The sequence below is a fragment of the Aulonocara stuartgranti genome (genome assembly GCF_965226115.1).
Source record: "Aulonocara stuartgranti genome assembly, chromosome: 22".
NCBI lineage: Eukaryota > Metazoa > Chordata > Actinopteri > Cichliformes > Cichlidae > Aulonocara > Aulonocara stuartgranti.
The window spans coordinates 19,469,016-19,496,440 of NC_138957.1; the positions used below are offsets into that span (position 1 = coordinate 19,469,016).

General features: G+C 40.9%; 1 protein-coding gene across 1 annotated transcript; it reads right to left on the bottom strand.

Moving 5' to 3' along the window:
* Nucleotides 1–318: 318 nt before the first annotated feature.
* triqk (triple QxxK/R motif containing) lies at nt 319–27,425 on the bottom strand. Its single transcript, XM_082520571.1, has 4 exons — nt 26,934–27,425; nt 21,417–21,491; nt 11,738–11,823; nt 319–2,110 (listed from the first exon to the last, which is right to left on the bottom strand). The coding sequence occupies exons 2-4, from the start codon at nt 21,475–21,477 to the stop codon at nt 2,003–2,005; spliced, it is 255 nt and encodes an 84-aa protein (XP_082376697.1). The 5' UTR covers nt 21,478–21,491; nt 26,934–27,425; the 3' UTR covers nt 319–2,002.

Genomic DNA, 27,425 nt, shown 5'->3' on the forward strand with positions numbered 1-27,425 from the left:
ACCGCTTTTTGTTGTGTAGGTAGGAGGTGACATTGATGGTAGGTAGAAATGTGAAATTTTATTTATCAAATAGTCTGTAACCGTAAATGTACAAATACATACAATAAGATAACAAAGGATAGTGATCATTCATGCTATGGTAATATCTCTTGTATTTCCACATGATATCATTTGTTTTTTAAAGATTGTGGTTAATATATCACGGATATCGTCGATAAACATATATTACACCCTAAAATTACATACGAAAAACTCCAACAAAAGCAGAAAGATAATTCATGTCACAAAGAATCACACGATTGATTCATTTAAAAAAAGCACACTTTAAGATGTTTATTTAACAGATGTACTCGACAACAGAACAAACCACCGTACTGTTATGAAAAAAGATCTTTCCAAACACAGGTCTGAATACACGGGTTGGGCAGCGAGATCCTTTCTATTGTGCTGATGTCAAGGCTCTTGTAGTTGGTAATGGTGACCTTTCAGATAACAGGTGTCATGTATGAAGGTCTATTAGACCCGGCTATCTATTGTTACACATGTGGGAGGCTCATGGTGTTGGGGGAGGGAGCTCGGACATATCAAGGCGAGATAAAAGCCTCCGAGTGAGGGCGCGGGTGCATGCTCATCATAATGGTTTCTTTGACATGTGGTCTTTTACTAGAGGTCAGAAGGTCATGGGAGAAAAGGGGAGAAAAGGCAAAAACTGAAAGCTCAAAATCTATCTCACATTTCAGGAATCATATCAGCAGCAGACATGACTCGTCCCTCCCCAGAGCGTTTCTGAAATACAAACATGCTGGAATAAACTTAAAGCACTGATATGTATTTGGTATTGGTCTTGTATGCACTATGCAAAACTTCATTTTCTATAAAAACCTTATAGATGACAGTATTGCCCTTTCTGCGCAAAAAAATCTGAAAAATACAATTTTAAACCAAAAGAATTCCATTAAATTTATATGAAGATAATAAAAAGCTACTGACTCTGTGCTTCTGCTAACAAATGATCTCTCAAACAGTGGAAGCACTTGAACTGAAATGATTGCAGCGTGCAGGCCTCAGGCACAGAGGGAAGCAGTAGAAAAAAGAAGCACTGACAGTCCTTCATATCCCTTTCTATACAGACATATCACATTTTACAGAATACAATGCACACAAGATGGAATGAAAATAGTGTTGTTGTTTTTTATAAGGAAAAAAGACGCAGGCTTGTGTCACGTCAGCCATCAATTATCTCCACAATTTACATTCAATCTGATGAACCCAATCATATTTGTGTGCTTACCCTGAGGATGTCTGCCTCCACAACGTAAGTCGGGCAACGTGTTATTCTGTATTCTGCACACATGTTCAATCAGGACAAGGGCTTTGTGGATTCTAATCTCACACTTTGTGATCTCCAGATATCCAGGAGGAGAGGTTTGTGCACTGGAATGTGAGGCGAGTGTTTGTCTCGATGTGACGAGAGCTTCGGCGGGAGATTTACATTTTTCTATTAGCGGTGAAAACAGTGGGACGTGACTCTGCTGAATATGACTAACGAAGCTTAGTCTCCACTGTGGCTCGGATCAGTTGTGTAAAAGGATGCTAACTTTCTTTACAGAAGGTAGATGTCAAGCAGGGGGTCACCGTCGTTTAAATGCTTTACTCTAGTTGGCTTAAATTCACATTAAAAAAAAAAAAAAGAAAGAAGGTTTTACATTGGAGAGTCATTAGATTGAAAAAATTCATTGCAGAAAGAAATATCAAAATATTTCTGTTTGATCAATTCCAAAACCTTTGTCTTAAAAAAAACCCTGAAACTTGACTGTGTGATATGCAGTAATGTGTCTTTTCATAGTGTGTTCACAGTCTGCACGTCACCAACGAAATGTGGGGAAAAAACCCGAACAAAAGCCCCAAAAAACTGCGAAACTAAACGGCAGTTTGCGTTAACCAATTCGCCCATGTGCATAAAACAGAGAAGCCAAGTATTTGGTCCACTGTCCACCTCCTATTAATCCACGTCCACGTCCAGGTTAATCTCGGTGCTCAGGTTAAGGTAGAAGAAGGCGTACACGCAGAGCACGAAGAACAGGATTGCCGCGATGACCAGGAACGCATCCTGAGGAGAAAGCAAAGGTTTAAAAATATATTCAAAATGTTCTTGTGAGCATTTTTTTATTTTTCTGCCCAAATCCCGAGTCTGTCTTTACACTCATGAATGTCTGCTTTGTTTGAATGTCAATGCAGTGTTTCATAATTGTTGTGCTTATTTATTTGTGTTACGTCTGTATTTGCCAAGTCTCTAATGCCTTTCTTTTCATCTGAATTCACCGCATGTGAATAAAGATTTGTTGTTTTCTTTGCTTGTTTTGAAAACCACAAATATTTAAACTCTCGCTCACAGTTCTACTGATGTGCATAAAAGGGCAAATCTAACTACAGCAATTACATTTTAGTTTCAGATATTAAACTGGGAGGGAAAAAAATTACTACAGAGGAGCAAACAAAGCTATTATCATCATCATCTGTGGATGTCATAATAATATATGAATTTGTATCTGTTTTCATATTTAAACCAGAAACGTAAACTGGAAGCAGTTGAAAATCCTCCACAGCTTCACATTGACAGTGTCAAACAGCTTCTTCTTTTATTTTTTAATTTGAATTTTGTGTTGTTATATACACGACGCGTACACGCTAGCCCTGCAGAAAATATGCTAACAAAATATTTCTATAAAAACATTTGAAATCGTAAAAGAACTGTACCAATAGAAATCACTTCTCATAATTAGGTAATACCACTAATGTGAAACACTACTTACTTTATAAAAAAAAAAAAAAAAAAATCCAATCCACTATGTATTTTTATTACAATGTACATTTTACTCCAGTATTTAAGCAATCGAGCTAGAAAAACTTAAGAATACATAATAACTCGAAAATAATAAGTAACTATTTTATATATGATCACAACTTAAAACAAAATTTGGTTTAGGGGACTGATGATTAGGGCTGGACAATATGGAAAAAAAACAAATTTTTTTAGGACAAACTCTGGCTGCCGTTCATCTGTAGTGAGCGCAGACTGTCAGGCCACCGTTTACCTCAACTAATCAAACTATTAGCTTGAAATCAGTTGTTGTCGTCGTTGACAGCTCGTCAGCTGTCCTGTGACGGGAGGGTCTCATGTCTAATCTGCTGACAGTAACTGTCACTGTCAATATCAGGACTAAATACGCATGTTTATTCACTTTTGCATGGGTTAAAGACCTGACTTCAATTCAGGAGAGGAGTTAGAAATGAGGGAGGAGAGAAAGGACTGATGGAGGAGGAGAAAGAGATAATGAGAAAGAGTTGAATGGTCATATACAGTTTAAAAAAAAAAAAAAAAAAAAAAAAAGCTTATATGTGATTTTAAAGTACCATATAAAGTGTACTATGCTTGTGGCCAGTTTCTAGCCACATACATAAAACACGATTAGGCAGAACTGCGGTGTCCATCCATCTCAGCCACTGTATTCAAGATAACTGGGCAACACTGTGCCACTCACTCCTATGAATTTTCAATGGATTAACTGTAAGTTTATGAGACTGCATCAATTGATGAAAGACCCAATAACATACCAATGGGATATATACTCATAAGTACAACATTTTTTTCTGTTAAACAAACTCAAACTAAATTACTTATCGCCCTACTGGGGCGACCGTGGTTCAAGAGTTGGCAGTTCGTTTTGTAATCAGAAGGTTGCCGGTTCGAGCCCCGGCTCCGACAGTCTCGGTCGTTGTGTCCTTGGGCAAGACATTTCACCCGTTGCCTACTGGTGGTGGTCAGAGGGCCCGGTGGCGCCAGTGTCCGGCAGCCTCGCCTCTGTCAGTGCGCCCCAGGGCAGCTGTGGCTACAATGTAGCTTGCCATCACCTGTGTGTGAATGTGTGGATGACTGAATGCGTAAAGCTCTCTCTCTCTCTCTCACATGGAGGTGCAAAGAGTACCAGGCACAATATGTAATAATTAGGTGCTGGTAGGTAAAATTGAAGCAACATCTATGAAAAAAACAAACAAACAAAAAACACACACATTGCAGCATCACATTTCAGAAGCCGGGTACCAAGTGGCTGCAGCATTTAAAAAAATAAAATAAAAATCTATTTGCAGTCAGGCTCCACTTTCACTTTTTTCGTCTCTCCATTTTTACTGAAAAGTTAAACTTTCTTCTACAAAATGGCCTATTTTTTTATTTTTTTAGATTTTCTATTGGTTAATTGTCAAACAAATTGAGGCTTTCCAAAGGAGTGGTATTCAACTTGAAAATGGGAATTAGGAGCGCTTGTTCATTATGTGGTGCTCACACGATTACATCTTCATCAGCTGGAGTTTCATTAGGGGCACTCAGAGTATTGAACAATGCCAGTTATTCTTTATCAAGAGAACTCATTAGCAGCAAACTTTCTAATCAACACTGGAGAGCTTGGAGAGCTTTAAAAGAGCACAGAGTACAGTCTGATTGGAGGTTATTCAAAAAGAAATATTTGAGTGTGGAAATGAGTTTTAAATTGCAAACTGGGCCAAAACAACAAAAGGTGACGTGGCAAGTGTTACAAAAAAAAATCTCAAATCTTTGCAAATGTTAATAAATTCAGTTTTCCATTTATAGATTTATAAAAAGACTTCAGGGAAAAACTAAATTTAACAAAATCCACCTGTTCATGAAAGAGGCTGATGCAAGGTTAAAGACGGGCATAAAGCACTAAAAAAGAAAATAAGATAAGCTTAGCTAAAAGACACTTTTAAAAAATTGAAACAACAAAACTATAGGACAATCTGATAAAACATCAGTTCAACGATTCCCTTATACTGCACATACACACATGGCAGACTACAAAAACAATCAGTCAATGAGCCAAACTGCAGAGAGAAAATGATAGAAAAATAAATAAATAATAAAAAAAGGGAGTGAGAATGAAATAGAAAACAAGTGAGAGATAAAGCTCGGCACAAATGAGGGGTGGTGGGGGGCTAATAATAATTCCTCTCTGACGAAGGCGATGGGGGTGACAATTAAAAGGCGTCACAGCATCCACAGCTATCTGTGTACATGTTGTAGTGCCTAGTCATCAGCAGCATTGGTCTTCATTAGCCTCAGCCCACATTTATCTGAATCCCAGCAGCCTCCAAACAGCTTAAAGTCCTAGCTTAATTGGAAAACTTTTAAATTTCATGCACTTTAGTTTCATATATTAACCGCCAGGCTTCCACCGCTTGATTTACTTTTCTATTTTGCTTAGGCCTCGGAGAAAAGAGAACTGTTATCAAATCACCGAGGCTTGATTGTTTTCTGCTTTTTCGTGTGTTCTGTGGCAGCTTTGAGAAAAAAAAAAAAGAAAAGAAAAAGAAGCACAACAAAGAGAAGCGTTTGTAATTCTGTCGAGAATATCACAAAGAAAACATTGTGTTTCTGACATAGGTAAACATTTTATTGAATTGCTGGAGACACACAAAAAACAATTACAATTCAGGTTTCTCCCCCTTCTTTGCATCAGGTCTCAGAGATAAAGAGAACAGCTGGTTACAGTGACTTGTCTATAAAAACAAGCTGGAGGGGTTTCAGTGAAAACACTCGAATTGGAGAAAGCACCTGCATTTGATTGAGATCATTGTTTTCGAGAAGAGTAGCCCACTGCGTTGACTCTTGCCTTGTCTCACAAATACATTTATGTGCTTCCACACACACACACACACACACACACACACACACACACACACACACACACACAGCCTCTCTGCCCACATTTTGATGGAGACCTCTGGATGGGGCCCAAACACATCATCATCTTCATCGTGTGGTTCTCTCAGCACTGGCGGCAGCTGCAGCACACTCGGCATGCTGGGAGCCAAGTCCCCATCACCCTGGCGACAAGCCATAGCTCAGCAGACATCCCCTCATCTGGTCCGACTTTTATTCTCCTCCTGGGTTTGTTTGTGCACGCACACGTGTGTGTACGTCTGTTTGTATGTTCCCATGTGCTAAGCAGGTTAGAGTCGGTGTGTCTGGGGCTGTATGTGGGTGGCAGCTTGTGAGAGCCACACAACCGTCGGTGCATTTGGAGCACAGTTAGTAAGCAGGTCTCATCCATACCAGCCACAGCAACAAACAATCAACCATTAAAGTGTTACGTTTTCTGACCAATTACATTGAAATTTCTAGTTAATTTTTGTAGATATATTAGTTTCCTTTGTTGAGCAATCGATTCTCCATCACCACCAGAATAGATTCTCCTGCCTTCAGACCACATTCACTCTGTTGCAAAGCTGCAAATCTATTGATAATTTTGCTGAATTTAATCACGTCATCTATTAGAGTAAAAACAAAACAAAACAAACAAAAAAAAAACCAAAAAATGCTTACCACAGCGCCCAAGGGTCCAGAGGGGTGGAAAGCTACAGAGTTAAGGTTAGTGAAGGATGCTGAGCCTAAAGCCAGTTTTAAAGGTCACAAAGGTAGCTCTCTCTTCCAGATTGCCATGGTAACTCATGGTGTTGCACACATAAGCTGCTCTGGATGTAGTTCAGAGCTGTGGTTTAAAAAAGGGCTGCAAGCGTCACACTTTCACCCATCCTTTTTCTGACAATGTGCTCTGAGTGTGATGCAGATGTTCAGCAGAGGGAATATGTTTTATTTATGTAAAATGGTGAGCCACAAGTTGCTAACATGACTGAACGAAGCCGTGCAGTGACGTTGCAGCAGACTACATCACATGCATTCAATTCAGCGATGCAGGAAAATAATGACGTTTTATACTTGGTGCTTATTTGCTTTAAAAAAAAAAAAAAAAGGCAGATATGGTAACTATGAATAAATTTCACTTTAATTTGGCCAAAGAGTAAATTGATTACAACATCTCTGCTGTTACATCCCCATGCTGAAATGGAAACAAGTTTAAAGTTTAAAAGCTCGAATGTGCCACTGTCATGTTAGAAATAAACAGCAGCACCATTAAATAGAACAAAAGGCCACAAAGCTCCCAACACAACCTTGAGCTTTTCTCTAACAGCACTGATTCGGGCATTTCACCAATTACTGCTTCAGTTACTCGAATCTGCCCCGTTAAAACAAAAGTTGGAGCTTCTTGACGTGAGTTATAGTTGTACAAACATAAGAAATGCCAAATACTGTATAGAAAAATAGGATGTAATTTCAAAAACACTAAAACAACTCAAGATATGAAGCTGTATCCATGGTTCAAATCCTCACCTGCGTCCTGACCCACCTGCTCCTGTCACAAAGAGGCAAAAATGTCCAAAAAACTAATACTTGTGGATCTATAGGATCTCGCTCGCCACACAGCACACATTCACAAATGACAGATGGAAGATACCCATCATTATCTGTCGTCTCCATCCTCTGCCAATTCCATAAGAAACCCCACCCCACCCACTCTACCACAACTTCCTAGGCTCAGCGGCTAAATAAGACTGAGGGAAAACAGTGCAGAACTGAACAGAAGGCTAGTGTGCCAATTAGACAAGGCAGCAGGCTCGTTTCCTCTGCTGCAAGATAATGTGCTGGAGCTACTTTGAAGGCGCTGCTTCTTCTCTAGGCAACCTGAGGAGAGGCTGCAGACTGCACTTCCTGCCAGTTTCTCCCTCTCTGCTGTCATTACCACATACCATTCACTCTTTGGAAGAGGCAAAGACTTGTGTTCTGGCAACAAGTTGTTACTTCCGTAAACACACTGTGACTCAACCTGTGTATAAGGACCTGCATGGATACAGCAGGTGGCTGGTTTTTGGGTTGTTTTTCCTTTCTTTCTTTCTTTCTTTCTTTCTTTTTTTTTTTTTAAAGCAACCCAGACAACTCAGCACTATGGTGGGAACAGAAGTTCTCCTTCTCTCACTTTCTCCACCACAGTGTCTCCATCCTTTCTCTCTGCCAACTCATCCAGACTGCCCCGTTACCAGGACAGCCCCGAGACAGCCTGCCCTGGCAGCTGTCAGATTCTCTGTGCCCGCATGTCTGTTGGCCCTTCTGAGGTGCCAGCTGCATCTGAGAGCAGCATCTCAACCAGGAATATGGAGAAGAGAAGAGAAGAGAAGAGAAGAGAAGAGAAGCAGACAACATGCCCCAACATCCAAACCAGCCCTAAAAATTCCAGCCAAATCTTTGCTGTCAACCAAAGGTTCAGAGAGAGGGAGGGAGGCTTTCTACTGTCATCAGAGAGCTGTGTAAAAATCACTTCTTCAACTTCATATCACGCTAAAAGGACTTGATGGGAAAGCAAGCGTGACCAAATATCCATTACATTTGGGCTGAATTTCAATCGAACTCGGGGCCAAGAGGTCTAAGACAGTTTAATATCCTCGTCCCAGAGGTATTTTTAATCCAACCTCTGAAAATTCCACTCATCTTGGGCATGAAAAACATGAATTATTCATGACCAATATCAATATTTCAAGATATGGACTAATCTAATTGGATTAAAGACGTGTTTAATGAGGCCCTGCATGTCTAAGAGATGCATATTTTAAAACCTGACCATTTCACCCAGTGTTTAATCCTCATTGTGATTTGTTCATCTCTGCCCACTTCGTAGCAACTGAGGCTTAATCAGGAAGTGAAACATTTTGGCTTTTAATGTCCTGTAAGCAGAACTTGTCAGTGTAACAAAGGACAATAAGTGTTCAAGGACTAATACTGAATGTTACTGTAATGACGTCTTTCAATTGAGTTTCACTAAAAAAATAAAGTTATAAAAGTTCCTCTCATGGAATCTGTGATTTCAATCGTCTTCTTCTCTTGGCTGCTCCCTTTAGGAGGCGCCACAGCAGATCATCTGCCTCCATCTCGCCCTGATGCTAGCATCCTCTTCTGTCACACCAACCCTCTGCAGGGCCACTCATATCCCAAAATGTTCTTTTTGGTCTTCCTCTTTTCTTCTTGTTCCATCTTCAGCATCCTTTGGCCAATAGATCCATGTTCCCTCCTCTCTACACGTCTCAGCCTTGCCCGTCATTGGCTCCAAATCTCTTGACCTCCTTTTACTTTAGCATTACCTGCTCTATCCATTTCATCTTCTTTCATCTGCATACTGTATTTTCCTCTTTTCACCCACCTTCCTGTTGCCCCTCCTTTGCCATTGAAAGGATAAGACCACCTTTGTGTTTTATATCTCCTCTTTTTGTTAAAGAAAAGCACTATTTTACACACAATCTATGAAGGACACTAGCATACCTTCTTTAGCAAAGCAGCAGGGATCTTAAAAGAATAGAACAGCACATAATTATGTGAAGATCTACTATGGATTATTATATTCCCTGAAGACCTAGAGTAACTTCTTTCAATAAGACAGTGTGAAGAGTCTGGAATAAATAATATAAATATAAAAACTTAATACAAAAAGGAGCATGGGACGGGCGCTCCGTCTCTGGGCTGGGGCCCGGGCCGGGCCTCGGGGGCTTGGGTCCTGGTTGGTGTGTTGCCGGGGTTGTGGGCGGGTGGGTGCATGGGGGCCCGGCCCTGGAGCAGGGTGCCGCCAGTGCGTCGAGCCGCCTGGGGGGCTCTTCAACTGGTGGGGGGGATGGTCACATCTTGCAGGAGCTTTCTTCTCTTCAGGAACTCTCTGCAGGAGGGGGAGATACAGGAGAGGTGGAGGAAGATCTCAGCCTGGGCGTTTACCGTCTTATGTAGTCTGGAAGATGTGTGGATGGTGGGGTGGGTGCAGTTTTCTCTGTGGTGGGGTTGGGTGGACTGTCCAGGGCTCTGTGGAGCCGGAGGGCGCTACTGCACTGGGCCCCGGTCTGATGGGCCTGGGCCCCCCTTCCCTGGCGGGTCGCGAAGGATGGGAGTGCCTACTGGGGTCAGCGGGGGAGCTGGCCCCAGGGAGGGGTTACCTGCCCCTCCCTTCCTTCCCTCCCCATCTCCAGCTGCCTCCCTCTTCCCGCTCCTCCACAACCACCCACACATGCAGGGCCTTGGAGTGGGGGTATGTCACCAGGGTGCAGAGGAGGCTACCCCCCCTGTCCCCTTCTGGCTGCCTCTGCCTCAATTTTATCCCACAACTTAGACATTCACATTATTCACACTCTCATTACACATACATATAGGATCTTGGGGGTGGGCACAATCACGGAGTCCAAATTACCATCAGGGTGTACACCTCACCCCTGACGTCGTTGCCCACCTCTCAATTTTAAATACACTTAGTCATTGAGGGCTAGCAGGAGGGACTATGCGCTTACCTGCTGCTCTCTGGCAGGTAGCTCCATGCCCTCCTGGGTTTTAATTGCACCTTAGAACACATATGCATCAACACTACAATGAGCGGGTGGAGGGAGGTTTGGAGTCTTCTCCCACCCCCATTCTCTGCGGCCTGCTGGAGCGGGAGGGCTAGTAGGAGGAGTTGGCCGTCCGACTGCGGTCTGGGGTGTGGGGCCTCCCTGCTGCTGCGGAGTCGGGGTGGTCTGCCTCTCCCCACCGCAGGGAAAAGGGTAACACCACCTGGGTCTGGGTGCAATTCCCCCCTCCAGGGGCAAGGGTACCTAGACCCGGTTTGTAGAGTACGCTTGGGGAGTGTGATTGTGTGTACAGCGTCTCTTTATGTCTGTCTCCACGTTGGTTGAGTGTGGAGTGAGTGCATATGAGAGCATGAGGGTGGGAATGGATGTTTGTGTCTGTGTGTGCCTGTATGTCTGTGTCTATATGTCAGGTTGGGTATCAGACGCTACCTCTCTGGGGACACCTCAGGCCCTCCAAGGTTTGGAGGCCTATCTCCACCCACCACCACTTCCCCTGCCGGTGGCGGACTCCCTCAGGTGTCGGTGTGTTGGTGGTTCTTTGTGTCTGGGGGTGGGCGTCCGGGTACACACCGGCTCACTCCTTGGCGGCCGCTTGTCGGGGCCTGGGGCCTGGGGCTCGCTCGGGCCCCTTTGGAGGTGGGGTGCCCCCGGCCTCTCGGCCTGGGGCTCGGTCACTCAGGCACAGCTGGGGGCCGGCGGAGCTCACGGGCGCGTCACTGCAACTCCCCCTGACTTCTGCTCCGCGGCTGCTGGGCGAGCCCTCATCTGGGACTCTCCTCAGCTCTTACTGGAACAGTGGCGCGGCTGCCCCTCTGTTGGTCTTCCATGGTCTCTTGTGTTCTGGGGGCCTCTGGATGTCTGGAGTTTTGATCTCCTCCATACCCGCTTCACACCCTGGAGGACGGGGCTGTGGCCCCCCCACACTCCCTAGCAGATCATTACATGGAGAAACCTTTGGAATGCAAGCATGCTGATCCACACAGGTATGCACACATGGGTATTCACAGACGCAGACTAAAGCTTTCTTGGCTGCTGCCTCAAAGCACACTGTGCGCTGTCTATCTTGCGTGCTGCACAATATCGTTTATTATTTAGTAAATATTGATATCTATGACTAGCTAGTTTATTGTGATGGTGCTTTGTTTTCTCTATTATTATGTTGCTCTTTGTTGTTTGCTGTCTCCTCTGTTTGTTTTTTTTGTTTGTTTGTTTTTTTTTCTCCATACAGGTGACCCAGGAGTTCTTTTTTTTTTTTCTCTCTCTTCCCCCCCCTTCTCACCGTCTCTTCTCCCCTTTGGTTTTCTTTCTTTCTCTCCCCCTCTTTCTCTCATTCATTCCCCCTGTCCTATTTATTTAAAAAAAAAAAAAAAAAAAAAAATGACAAAGGATGAACTGAAGCTCAGTATATAGATAAAGGCTTCAGTAGTCCTAAACAGAAACCAAGTCTCACCCTGAATCCAGAGGAATTCTTCTTCGCTTCAGCTTTCAGCCGTGTTGCTTTCAAAACCGACTTTGTCTTTTTGTAGTCTTGCTTACCTAAAACACATGAAATAGATAAAAAGAAATTAAATGAAGTACACAAATAAATGACCAAGATTGACTGATATTGAGTGACAGGTTTCATTTACTGTTGCCAAACAACCAAAGAGACCAGAAAGTTTTTGTGTAGAAGTGTAGCACTCTGGGAACAAATGGTTTTTATATAATTCATAAATGCTGGTTGTACTCTGGTCTTTATTCTACAGAATAGGGAGGTTGCTGAATGGAAATATAACAGTTAAATGTGAGTTTCTCTCTATATATTCATGTGCTCAAAAATGGGTGGTGAGAAAGTGAGAAATAAATTGTGCACTACTGAAATTTCTCAAATAAACATATACACGCCTCACGCAGTCTACAAAACACACGGTTCACCTGTGCTTACTTGACTTCCCGTAGGCTAAATTCTCAAGGGTGAGTCCTGTGGGCAAACTGGCCACCCGGCAAAAAGTGTGTGTGTGTGTGTGTGTGTGTGTGTGTGTGTGTGTGTGTGAGAGACAGCTGGTTGTCTTGGTCTAATTAGAAACAACACACAGCAGGAAAAGGAACTTTGCTAACAATAGGGTGGAAAGGCAACAGCTTGCTGAACAGTGTGTGTGTGTGTGTGTGTGTGTGTGTGTGTGTGTGTTCAAGTTGTGCAATTTCCTATTTTTTTTTTTAAACTATTCTTTCTTCAAACTTATGGTTAAATCTAGATTTGATTAAAGGTAAGATGAGTGTGGTGCTTGAAGTTAACTATGAAGTTTTCATGATTTAAACTTGATTGTACTTCATTAGAAAAACAGGGATGTTACATAGTACAGACAGACCTGGTGGTTTTTCCTCTTCCAATTAATCCTTGTTTACAATGGCGAATAGGAAGAGAGACTGGAAGATGTATTTTGGAGAGGGTTTGAGAGGGAAAAGCTGAAATAAGCTAGTGGGAAAACAGGTGTAGGTGTGTGCGTGTGTAGAGCTGATTTCCACTCAATAAGGTGTCACTCTTACGGCCCAGTCACAGAGGAAATGACCATTAGCCTTATGTTAAGCATTTCACCTGCTTTTCAATAATCTTGCTCCCCCTGCATCTTTTTTCCAAGATCTGATATTCACTTCCCATCTCTCCGCGCTCTCTTTTATCCCCCCCCCCCCCCATTCCTCCTGGTCCTGAACCCTTCGTTCACCTCCCACTGACTCTGTGGAGGGCTAATAGAAATGGGGAGCGTGTTGCCAGGAGCAAACAGCGAGCTAGTGGGAATTCATTACGGGGGGCACTGAATGTCTCCTCCACTTGTCAGAAAGTGGAGAGGGGAAAATTTGATTGGAGGGCACCTCAGGTTGCTCACTATTCACATAACCGTTGCAAAGATTTTCACACTGTAAATGGCGTGATGTGAGCAAGGACGGGGTTTAAATTTCAATGCTAGATGTATATATTGGTTGAAGACATAACCATCTGGTAACAATTAGTACTTAACTGAGGCCAAATCAGAATACTTACACCAAGCAAGGTAATGTGTAGAGTAGTGTATATGCTAGAGAATTACCTCAGTGTGTGTATATGGTATTCTAATGCTGCTGTGTTACACTGGTGTACCTCCTGTAGCTACACAGCAGCTTTCTCTTGTGGTTTATTTGCGTGGGTTTGGAGCCTGCACAATCTACATGCGCGTGCCTGATGATATTGCACTAGGCTTATGAGTACTCCTATTTGTCATCACCGTTTCCACTGAGACATTTTCTGTCACCAATTATCTACCTGCATTGAGCTACAAGCAATCCTCCCATCCCTCCCTGCCTCAGCCTGCCACCCTGAAAAGCCATCACTGTTCTCCTGTACAGCAACAACAATGACACGTCTCAGAGGAACATTAACCCCTGTAAAACGGCCTAGGGCACCTGCTGGGATGGCTTCCCTGATCGTGCCTTTCACTGAAGTCATCGCCGAAGAGACAGAGAGGAAAAGTGAAAGTGGCCTTCTCCCCCCACCGCTTAAAGCAAAGTTCAGATTCTTCTTGCTTGTTTGTCATCAGGTTACCTATAAATGGAGTCTGATGAAGACGGCTGTGAAATTAGTTTTTATCTTGAGCCATTATTCTGTTTAGCATAATGAGAGAGGTAGGGGGTATTAGCTAAAATTAGTCACATGTGATTGTGCACTCAAGGGAAAGAGAGGGGAGGTATGTGATTTGTGTCATACAAATTGGCCATTAAAATGAAGATAGAAGAGTGGTGAGTGATGATAAGAAACTTTACCATTTATTTTAAGTTTCTAATGCATACAATGGAATCCAACAGCCTGAGCCTCCTAAATGCTTCTATTTTAGAAAACAAATACAGATCCAATTCGAACAACCTGTATTACAGCTGGCAAAATAAGCTTAACAATTTTGGTGAAATTTTTAGTTGTGATAAAAAAAAAATTAATTTCATGAATATCTTATTCAGTAATCGCCGTTTGCATTAATGACAGCGCTCAAGCTGGACTCCACAAGTCTGCATAAAGATGAGACATGTTATCAAAAATGGAGACAATGCCCCAAATAGTTTACTGCGATATTCAGCACTCCTTGGTCTTCGAGCATCATCGCAAGGATGTAGCTCAAAGGATGTTACGTGCCTCTGAACAGTGGGTTGCTACTTGTTTTGGTGCAGGTGTTTAGTTCAAGCTATCTGCCATTACACTGTGTTGACACGCTGCACTGACATTCTCTAGGCTGATTATCGTCTCACACCTTTCTGTTACTGCTGTGAATCTTAAAGTCTAAGTCATCGTTAAATTCTTCAGTTGTCCACACAAACATTTTGATGTCTTAAGCCATGCCAAGTGTTTGCTCTCATTTCCTCCTTTCTGTGAAGCGGTTTGGAGACACTACCCATCCTCTGATGAGATCGTCTTCCTGCTACAGACTGAAATAACATGTTCTTTATTTAGAAAATGCAGCTGTTTCTAACAAAGCTCGATGCCCTGAACCTCATGATCATATGGTTTTTCTTTCAGTCTCCCTGGTAATGTTCGGAATAGGGCTGACTGAGTTTTCGCAAAGCATTTGAGAGCCATTTGAAACCTTTACTCCAGTCATGATGTGATGCTAACAATACCCCTCTTTGCTTAGAATAGCAATTTGATTGCTGACACTTTCTCTTTTGCAAGGAGATCATTTTTCCCCACTATCACAATGAAGGTAGTAACCAAATCGAAACTGCACAGCCACATTTGTAACAGGTGTGCAACGGCAGGATGTTCATTTACGTCAAGCCTCTAGTGAGTAGATTCAATTCATCCCTTTTTATATGCAACAAACCCTTAGACAACCATGTCTACTTTTAGATTTCTGGTTGCAAGTTCAAGAGTGAATTGTTCACAACTGGTGAGACCACCTTAAGCCTTTCATATAATTAACTAAGTACAGCTCTGTTAAACTTCCCCTTTCCTCCTTCTTTGTTATTTAAAAATGGAATAGAATGAGAAACATGGGGATCATTTTGTGAATAAATTATTTCCTACTTTTGAGGAACTGAGAAATGAAAGCCTATCATGAACTAGTATAGTTCGGCTTCTTTTATTCGAGTCATGCATCCTCCTATATATAAAAACAAAAAACAAAAACTAATTATATACTATTCTCAGTCACATCTTGGTAAATTTATTCCAGTGTCAGAAAGTATTAAAAATCAAGTAACTATACCATTGCAACGAGCTCCATTATGAACCCAGTATACCCCACAGTTCATCTAATGCCATGTCTTCATATAAACCATGAGCGAGAAGCACATTAGCAAAGTGGCAGCAGCTCCAAACTTCTGCCTGTGTCAGACAGAACACAGCAAAAAAGCCAACGCAAAGGAAAAAATAGACTTAAAGTATAAGAACATGGTTCAGAGCACACATATGGACTTACAGTACCACTGTACTCATTTAGTAGACAGGCATGAGGATGACTACTGAAAAACTTGCAGCAATATTCAGTTTAATTGCAAGCACGACTAGGTACACCTGTTCACCTGCTTGTTAACACGAATTACTCATCAGTCAGTAGCATGGCAACAAGTTTAGACATGTAGACATGGTCAAAACAACCTGCTGAAGTTCAAACTGAGCATCAGAATGGGGAAGAAAGCTGATGTAAGTGACTTTGGCATGGTCATTAGTGCCAGATGGGCGGGTCAGAGTGTTTCAGAAACTGCTGATCTACTGGGGTTTTCCTAGTCAACCATCCCTAAGGATTACAAAGAATGGTCCAAAAAAAGAGAAAATATGCACTAAGCAGCAGCTCTCTGGGTAAAAATGCCCTGTAGATGCCAGAGGTGAGAGGAGAATGGAAAGAGTGCTTTAAGCTGATAGGAGGGCAATATTAATTTAAATTACCACTCACTAAAACAATGATTTGCAGAAGAGAATCTCTGACCGGACAACATGCCAAACCTTGAAGCAGATGGGCTATAGCAGCAGACTGCAATAGTCACTCTTGTCAGCTGAGAACAGGAAACTGAGCACAGTGGTACAGTGGTTAATGTTGCTGCTTCACAATAAGAAGGTCCTGGGTTTGAATGCACTGGCTGGGTGTTTTGCTGAGGATTTTGCATGTTCTCCCTGTGTTGTGTGGGTGTTCAGGTCTCAGCATATCCCAGCTTCATCTCACAGTCCAACTTTCAATCCTGAAACTGGCCACTGGTGTGAATGTGAGCATGAATTTAATGGATGTAGCTATATGACCCAAAACAAGGGCAGCTCTGAAGTAACCACCAATTCATTATTAAACTGATAGATGATATAACACCAGGTTGCTTTAAAGCCAATATATGTAAAACCATTTACTGCCTACAGCACACAGCTATCGCTAAGCCAAAATGACCACAAACAGGGACATGTGTATGTTCAGAGGAAAAATAAATAAACTAAAATGCCTGAAGATTTCTGTGGGTGACTGTTTGTGTTTATGGGGACTAACCGTCCCACATACTGCATCCAACACAGGCAGAGTAATTTGGACAGACAGCCCTGTCTAGTGGTTTCTGAGTGCCCTGGGACAATTCGGGAAACACACCGACAGCGTGTTTGACAGTTTTCATGCTTTGCTTCCGCGTCTATCTGGCATTGCAGCCATATAGTCAGTGACCACATGGTGCGGATCGCTGACATCTGCCAGGATGAGTGGTAGAACCTGAGAACTGATGCCAGACTCTTGGGGTATACTGAGCCCTTTTTCGCTTACTGGAAGAGAAAGGAAGCGAAATAATAAATAATAAAAAGGAGATTATCCATGATATAACGCCGAGAGATAACTGGTACACCTTGTCGATCTACTGCGCTGTCTTATCTACAGATAGGAGTGAAGTATTTCACCTGTAAGAAGCAGTATATCATGGGTGTTATCTTTTATTTGCATGTAAAATGGTAACTTGTAAAGCTATTGGCTTCCAGCTTGACATTTTGTATTTAAAATTGTGGGTGTCTTTATCTATGTGGACAATTTTCCCTAGTTTTCAACAAGCATTAAGGATCATTGTGACTGAACACTTGTACTTACATGTAAGAATGCTACAGCTTTATCTATCCTAAGGGCATTCAATTACAACAGGTTTAATAATGTTATTTAAAAAAAAGAGAGTGTCAACAGTAGCTATTTGATGGCCATCTGCCATGACAAAAGCACTCCAGCAGAGATGATGGTACAGCTCAACAACCAGCCTGGACTACCGCCGATGTGCCATGAATAAGCTACCTATTACGATTTCAAATTACCATGTGTGGCCCATTCCAGCTCTGAGGAGAACAAGCCCCATGCTCCATTTGAAGACTTCATTTTTCTCCATCTTTTCCCCCCACGCTCTGTTTTTCACCTTTGCTGTTAAACAGTGGTTCAGTGAAATTGCCTGATGGCCGTCCTTTTCAAACAGAAGGAAAATGGTAGAAATTGAGGGGTTGGAGGAAGGCGGCGGGAGAGATGGGACCAAAGTGTGTTACACATTTCTGAAGTGATAAGATGTGCTCAGAAAGAAAACACTAAATGGGGGAAAGGAAAAGAAAAAATGGACTCGTGGGAGAGGATGTGATGGCGGGAGATGAGCTTGTTATGTTATGTCTGTCTCTCATTTGTTGAACCTATCAGGTTTTGCATAATGGCAGACAGTTAAGGGATATCTTCAGGCTAAATAATTCTATTCTTCTGTCCCAGTATGAAAACATATACAACAGCAATCCCTCTCCTTTATAAGCTGGTGGTGTAAAAAGCTTTCACATGCCTGAGGAAAATAAAATAAAATAAAAAACACAGTGCCATCTTTTTTTCTTTAACAATAATAACAAAAAGAAAGAAGGATAAACGTGACATAACTTTAGAAATGGAAATATGAACCGACCAAACATTTTGCTTTAAAACTCATGAGAGCACCACGAGTCCTGTTAACACAAAATTAACACCAGAAAATACAAAACCTGGAAAAAATGTGAGGATGTGAATCACCACAGGCAAAAGAAATAACATGTACTTAAAGCTGGAATGAAGGTGTTTAGAACAATGCCATTACTGTCACAGTAACGTCACCGTAGTTTACAGCTTTTTAAATAAATATATAGCATCTCCATGTACTCTGACTTCCTCCCACAGTCCAAAGACATGCAGTTAGTGGGGATAGGTCCACTGGAAACTCGAAATTGCCCATAAGTGTGAATGCGGGTATGAATGTGAGTGCGAATGGTTGTCTATGTCTATGCGTTAGCCTTGCGACAGACTGACGATCTGTCCAGGGTGTAACCTGTGTCTCGCCTTAAGACAGCTGGCATGGGATCCAGCATCCTCCCAGCTTAGAACAGGAAAGTGAGGGTATTATTCACACAGGCTCACAAACATTGGACAACAACAAAAACTGTAAAAACATTGCCTGGTCTGATGAGTCTGCTGCCACTTTGGTAGGATCAAAATTTGGTATAAACAACATAAAAGAGATTTATCCTGGCTTCTAGTAATGGTCCAGGCCATAGGTGTCAAACTCTGGCCAGCCTAAATACATTTGGCCCGCAAAGCCATACCGCGACTTTGTTCCAAATTTGAATTTTGGCCCACTGTGTATTTGAGTTTGACACCACTGGTCTAGGCTGAGGGTGGTGGTTTAATGGTGTGGGAATACTTCTGGCTCATTCTGGTTACTTTAGCACCAATTTGGCAGAATTTAAACACCACAGCCTGCCTACTGTTGGTTACCACATTTATCCCTTTGTGACCACAGTGCCCCCATCTTCTGGTGGCTACATCCAGCAGTATAACACTCAATGTGACAAAGCTCAGAACATAACAAAATGGTACTCAAACAGCCTCCATAGTCACCAGATCTCAAGCCAACAGAGCATCTTTGAGTTTGGGGGGGAAACCCAGAATACCATCTTGGATGTGCAGCTCTACAGCAACTGTGTAACAGATCCGCAGTAATTGTGTAATACAATTATGCCAAAATCTGAAGACAAAAGGGGGTCCAACCTGGTAGTATCAATGTGTATCTATTGAAGTAATCATATTTAACTACTAACTAAGCAAAAGAACGCAAGAAAAGGACATGCACATTTGTGTAGCCAGATGTTGTTGCCACATCTCTTGGACTGGGATTCAAGTCACCAAGTTAAATATTCTTTCCTTGAATGTACTGTAGCATCAGATTTTTAGATTCCCACAGTCATGGAGATCCAAATAAATCTCAGACATCATGTTAGTTTAGTAACTGCACTGTGCCATCACTCTACTACCTTGTAAAAGGACAAATCATCAGTCATTAGTTGTCAATTAATCAAGGCCAAAACCAGATCTTTCATGAAAAGTTCATTTCCATGACTTTTGTGTCTTATAAGACTACTGTGTCACATTTCATGTTAACAAAATGGGAGTCCCGGGATTTAAAGTAAAACCTTTAAGCCTGCAAAGCCAACAGAGCTTCCCTTTGTATCCAAGTCTGTCAGCTGCCCACAATTATCCAGCTTTGCCACTGGCGACCTTTTGGCTTTGCTCTACACGAGAAAAACAAAAACAAAAAGATATGATAGGTGCACTGATCTTTAAGAAACCACAGCTGGCACGCTAAAGTTGGCTGAGCCTTTGATTGATTCCAATCATATTGCCTTAGTTGGCCCTTTGTGAAGAAAGGGGAATGAAGGGGGAAGTAAATACTACATGATTAGAAAGCCAATAAACCTGACAAAACAGCTTCTGACAAGATGGTCTTTAAGCAACGTATTCACTGTCACCTGAGACGCTGCTTTTTCATGACCAAGTAGAATTATTTGCACAGTTTGCATAATGGCTGTGAATTTGGATGAATTTTCTTTTTACTCTAGTGCAAACCAGAAACACTTCCAACGCTATGCAAAGAGATGATGCATAATCCTACACTGACAAATGTGAGAACGGCCACCAAATACTTCCCAGTAACATATTATTATTATTATTATTATTATATGTGATTTCTTAAATGTGGAATGTCAGCTTGATTTTTTATAATGCGGCATTAATTACGTGTGCATTCCTACACTGGCACAATCAACCAATCAGTGAGGATTATGTGTCAAATGGAATTCGACCACAAGTAGATAAATACAAACTACCAAAAAAGCATCACAAAATAATTACCAGTAGCCTTGTTTTAATTATTAGTTAATTTATTGGTAGAATTTTGCTGAAACTATCAGCCATATGTTATATACGCTGCTATAGAGAATTTATGACAATGGAGAAAAACAGTTTGTTGGATGAGTTTTCACCATAGACAGTATGAAGATAGATACAGCGATCATAACATCACCCATCGGTTAATGAAGTCTTATTATGAAGTTTTTTAGCTGCTATAGTCTTGGCATTTTAAAAACAAATGTGATGACCAAGGGGTGGATTGGGCTACAAAGCACTCTTGTCAATCACAACTGCATAAAATCACCTGTAAAATGTTTATGAGATCAGTTCTGAGAGCAGTTTTCCAATAGATTTCTATTGGATTAGAAGTCTTTTTGGCCCCCATTAGAAGTAGCGCATGTATAAAGCACTGTTGCATTTGCTTCTCTTTTTAGACCTAGATGCTAGATCTATGTTTTGCACTGTGTATGATTTCCACACAGTTCAAACATGTCAGGTCAACTAGCAATAACTAAAAGGTTTTCAGAACAGGTCCACAAAATTCAAAAACCACTCAAGTTCCTCTTCTTGTACAACTATGGATAGTTTTCAGTGATCAGTGGAATGCATTTCTCAAAGGGGCTAGATTTTAATTTTCAGGAAGCAGAAAAAGTTGCAGGTTGTGTTGATGCCAGTGGGTTCATGCCTAAAACTTATGGGCTTTAAGCTGTTTAAGATTGGTTCCTCTAAAATTTCTTTGTTATTATACAAGTCTGCTTTGACTATCTCACTAGGGGACCATTTCACAGCACGCAATCAGATGAATGTTGAAAAAACAAAAAATGACTGCCTGAGAACACTACCTTAAAATAAGAGATGAGACGAACTTCGAACATAAAGCTTTTTATGGACCAGTTTTTATTTTTTATTTTTTCCAAATACACCTTGTGCGTTATTTCATTTAATTACATTTGATTGATTTGCTGTTGCCGAGCAGCAGTACAGATGACTCACCAATCTGCTTTCTGTATTGATCAACCGGTAATTTGGTTGCACTGGCATCTTTCTTCCCCATCCTCCGTCCTCAACCTGACAGAAAATGAGAATAAAAAACATTGAGACAATTTCACAGTTAAGTCTCCACATTACTCACGATTGTTTGCAACTATACTGCAGCTCCACTCCTTCTGTAGCTCGGGATAATTTATGAAATCTGCAGGAAGGATTCAAGTTAATACACAATCACATATAGCGCACAAAGTAGTCAATTTTGATCAGGCAGATGGTTTATCTTTCACATACATCTGCTACACGTAATTAAATTAATTCTCACCACCTACCATGTGTGTTACGCTCTCGGTATGTGCACTTCCTACCCATCTCATTTAGCCTAGCACCATTTTCCTTCACACCATGAGTTCTCTTTGATTACATTGACAGCTCAGAGGTAAGATATAAAGACAGAGAGCTATGAATAATATAAATAATATCTTTAGGATGTAATTGTACAAGTGAGTGACTACACTTGGGGTATAGAATAAATATGAACATAAAAGCACTGCACAGCAGGAGTAACAAAGACGTGGTCAAAGGAAGAAGACTTATGAATAAGAAAACAAACGTGCTGCAGGGTTTGATTTGATATGGTTCTCTCTTCTATTTGGCTTGTGTTTCAATAAATGAACCTTCTTCAAGTTTAAATATAATAGAACAAGGGGCACTGGTAACAATAACATGCCAGATAATGATTAGACAATTGGCTGTTGTAGTCAGTAAATTGCACTTGCAGATTACACAGTAAAAGACATCCCTATAAACATATCAAGTCATAATAAGCAAGTCATTTTCCGTTTCACCTGTTTAAAGAGGCGTCCATACAGGAAGTGGCGTGGTGAACAAAAGGCTAAATATCACTCCCATCACTAGAGAATTCCTGAACTATCGTGCGACTCTTTTGGTTCTGTACATCACCTCAATGGACTAAAATAAAGCAAACAAGATGTGAGTGAAGAATAGCTGCCAATCAAGAAGTTTAATGAAGAAAAATCCTCATTAACCATTTAGGTATAATCAGCAATTTTAACAGTCCTTTTATTTCGCAGTGAAATGAAAAAAATCTAATCAATAAGCAGTTTCATGGTCAGGTGTGTTATGTTATTTCATGACAAATGAAAGTGTTGAATTGGCATTCTGTAGCTGTAGGTCTCAATATGACGTCCAAAAATATTGATCAGAAAACCAGATGTGTCAGCGGAACTAGAAACTTTAGGACAAGGCAAATCAACACAACAACAAAGCAACACTAAAGGGCCAGACATGATGATGTGATGATATGAGATTCCTTTCTTTGGTGGAAAAAGAACCACTTCACAACATCTAACCAAGTCAAGAGCACTCTCATAGAGGTAAGTGTATCATTGTCAGCATCTGCAATCAAGGGACTCATTCATGAATGTAAATGAACTCAAGACCACTGGTGCAACTCAGGAGGAAGAAAGTTCAGATAAACGTGAAAACAGAAAGAAAAATGGCTGTGGATGAGGAAACGTTGGCAGAAGTGATGATATCTGAGATCCACAGGCCAGACATGCAAAGGAAAACACTCAAAGTCGATCATATGAGATTTCTTGCCTTTCGCAATGCTCCAAACCTGGTGGGATAGCATTTTACAGTCCAGCTGGAGAATGTTTCTTTTGTGATGCGTTTGAAGTCAGAGCTTTAAACGGCAGAGTAAGTTACCTGACTTGAATTTTGTCGGCTTAGTCTGTGAAGCAGATTAAGGTACTTAATAAAGACAAAACTAAAAGGCAGAAAGACCCACAAAGAAGCAGAAACTAATGGTGGCTAGGGTAAAGGCTTGCCTCGCAAAGCTTCTCAAGACAGGTGACCCTCATGGGTACCACACAAAGGATTCTCTTTATAATTATGTTTGCTTGTCCCATAATGTTTAGGCCTGAAAAAAACTGAGTCTTGATTTTGATTAATTAATTTTAAACCCAATTTAGTTGATTATAGAAGCTAGTTTAAGTATATCGAGTATTTTAACCATAACCATTCACTGGTTATGGTATTTGGAGATGGCGAGGTTGTTTTTCTGTGTACCTATAATAAAAACAATACTTGAAAGATTTTATGATGTTTAACACAAATAACTAATAAATAAATAAATAAATAAATAAATAAATAAATAATCAAATGAATACAAATGTGTGTCAATTACTAAAAGTACACCACTGGCATATAACTTTAAATGGTATACATTCAAGTGACAAGAACTACACTACAATCAAATTTAATTAATTTAATTGGCTATATAAAGTTGGAATATTACAGATGCCATTAGATGTGTTACTGGGGTTTTATCCTATATAAAAATACCATTATAATGTCTTTGATCTACTATAACTGTTGATTTTTTAAAAATGCCTTATGGCCAAAAGATAATCTAAATAAGAGAAATGAATATGAAGCATCTAAGCCCACGTAATGCTTTTCTTTACAAAACTTAGGACTGCCTGTTTGTTGCATCAATCCAAAACGCTTGTTTCTCCTGCTCTAAATTCCAGACAGACTCTCTCACAACACACTGCATCAATCAATATTGTAGCCCTTTGTTTAAAGTAGTGGGAAAAGTAAGAGTGAATCTAGGGACGCGTACGTGTGGTTGCTGATGATACAGAAATGTCCGTCCTGTTCTCTGGGCAAAAGATTTGAGGTGAAAAGATTTACAATTACCCACATTAGACACATAATACCAGCTACTAAATCCTGCTACTCTAACAATAAATTATTATAATTTAAAAAAAAAAAAAAAAAAAAAAAAAAAAGAGAGAGAGAGAAAGAAAGAAAGAAAATGTTCAAGTGTGGTAAAAAGAAACATTTGTATGCAGGTGTGCACATAAGAGGAAGAGTTAGGTGAATAGGAAAAAGTATCTATGTGTATCCAAGAGGAACAAGAGTGGTGGAGAATCTAGAGCTGCAGCTGGGGAATAGAGGAGAGAGACTGAATTAGCATGTTCAAGGAGCGTGGCTGGCTGCCTGTGCTGACTGATACCTTCTCAGGGGAGACTGCAGCTGCCTTGGGTAACCAGAATTTTACCTTACATTAAAAACACTGTTTTCAGCTACATTTCAAACACTCTTAGTGGCAGCATAGAACAAGGATGTATGCACAGCTATTGTTCTCCAGCAGCTGGAAACCAGAGTCAGCAAATAAAAGCAAGTCAGAGAAAGACAAAAGGAGGAGAGGAACCTGTCCAAATGAAAATAAAATGTTAACAGTTGGAGGCTCTCAGAGCTGCTGCTATGCAGTATTATTCATTAGCATCACAATAATATACCTAAATTGGAGTCACTAACGTTTGAACAGATACATTTGAGTATATTTTGCATCTGCATCAGTGGAACATAGCAAAGCAGCATGCTGCTGCTAGTGACAGGTGCATTGTTGGAATTGATACTATAATACATCCCTGTCCATTTTTTCACCGTATAGTCATAGATGACAAGGCAAATAATACATTCCTGTCATTAACAGTGTTAACTGTAATCTCACTTTACTAGAAACCTGAAGTAAATCTGGATTTTAAAAAATTGCTTTATTTTTTAAAACTAAAGCATTTTACAACAGCCATTTCCCTGAAAGACACAGTCTTCAACCCCAGTAGAGTAAAAACTACAAGTCAAGGTTTTACTTGCCGTGCACAGGTTAGACGAGTGTCATTCAAGAAAATGCTTACAAATGAGTACATATGAACTGAACCAAAAGAAACAAACGGTTGTATTAAGTATCTGTACAAAAGATTTGTCTTTATCTTGCTCACATTGCCCTCATAATGTTTAAATAAGTATACCAGCCTGTCTGTAAATTTAGCATTTAAGACGATTCACAACCATCAGCTTTAGCAGGTGAAGGAATTTGTGAAAGAGCCAGAAAATCATTAATGTCAATGTGCTGTAGGATTCATTGAGTAATTATATGGTGATGTCAATCTGGAGAAATTGTTTCCAAGTGCAAACGTACAGCAAATGTGAAGAAAAAGGATTTCTTTAGGGTTTACAGATAAAGGTCTGAAAAAGGAAATATCCAGCTCTCTGGTGACAGGAGAATGGCTAGACTCCAGTGAGCTGATAGGAAGGCAACGTAATTCAAATAGCTACTTATTGCAAGCAATAGATGCAGAAGAGCGTCTCCAGAAGGGCAACAGCAGCAGAAGACAGATGATCTGATATCCTCGTGTTGGTGTTGTTCCCACATCATCATAATAAATGTTGTTCCAGGTTCAACATTGCAACAACGCCAACACGAGGATATCAGATCGTCCGCAGAGGACCACACCAGGTGCCCCTAGGTGTCAACTAAGAAAGTGAGGCTACAATTTGCTCAGGCTTTGATAGTGGTGGTGAAATGATGTGGAGGATATTTTCTTAGCACACTTTGGGTGCCTTAATACCAACTGAGCCTCAATTAAACACCACAAACTTTCCTAAGTTGTTGCTGCTGTCCGTTCCTTTATGACTACAGTGCACCAGTCTTCTGATGGCTGCTTCCAGCAGAATAACACACCATGTCACAAAGCTCACATCATCACAAACTGGTTCCTTAAATATGATAATGACTTCACTGTGCTCCAATTATCTCAATTCCAAAAAGTGCCTTTGCAATGTGGTGGAACAGGAAGATGACAAAACCTCTGAGGAATGTTTTCAGCAACTTGTTGAATCTATGCTTCAGATGATTTAGGCAACTCTGAAGGCAAAAGACAAACCTCATACTAGCAAGGCATACCTGAGTATAGCATTGCATATTAAGCTCTAGTTGCTCCAGGTGACCCAGATTAGTCTGAAAAATTATGTATTCTCGGTAAACTTCAAAATAACATCTTTTCTTTGTACCATTCATGCTGGTGCCACAGTCTGACTCCCAAGCACATGAACGAAGCAAAGTCAGAAGAACAACTTCCCAATCTGGAAAATGTGACAATTATAAATGCACGTGAATGCACAAGTAGTGTTAGCAAAGGGTCATGCTAAATAGGGCCCCAGTGCCTCACAAAAACAAATAAATAAATGTTGATAAAATTCAGCACTTCAAAGTTAAATATTTTCACAGATCAGCAGCTATTTTCTAAGCTGTATGTGTTTGGAAAGAAATCGTTGAAAGTCTTTACCACCAGTATCCATTCAGACAAAGCAAAACCATGATTATTTAGTCTGAATGTTTTTATGTTTGCTGGAACTGATAGGTCAGCTTTGTTTCGTCAGTTTATTCTCCCCTCACTGACATCAACAACGTAAACAAAAGTAAGGTCAAATGTAAAAAGGCAGATTTATGATATGCTTGCGGAACAATGCTTGTCCTTCGATTTCTCAACAACGTCAAAATCACCAGTAAGTCTTGACTATTAACAGAACACCCATTTAATGTTTCTGAAAGCCCTTTAATGTGTGTGCAAAGACTCCAAAAACACCGCAGTAAGTAGAGACGTGCAAGAAGCAATGTTGATTCATTGCACTGACGGCGATACTTACACTGTGAACGCGTCGACGAGAAGAAGTTTACGATATGCACGGCTGCTTTACGTGAACCCGCAGGACGACCGATTTCACCAATTTTATTTATTGGACTTTGATCTAAATTTCTCCGAAATGCCAACACATCACTTCTTCCGCGGACAGTTCCTGTTTTGCTCGGCAACGTCGATGGCAGGCAGCCTTTTCATCCAATGAAACAAGAGTATCTTTCGTTTTGACCAATAGCGGGGCGCCGGGTGGGACGCTAAGACAAAAACACTGGAGCAGCATGTGACGGGTTGATAGTCGGACACTCCCAAGCGGATCCTTTTCTCCTCAAAACTTTTTAACCAGGGTCACCAAAATGGTATTTATTTCTTCAGTGTTTCAGAAAAAAAAACAGTTTTAGATGTTGCTGCTATGCACAAAACACAAAAATAGCCCATCAGGCATATGACTTTATAACAGTGCTACATCATTACATCATACTAAACTGTCAATAATATCAGG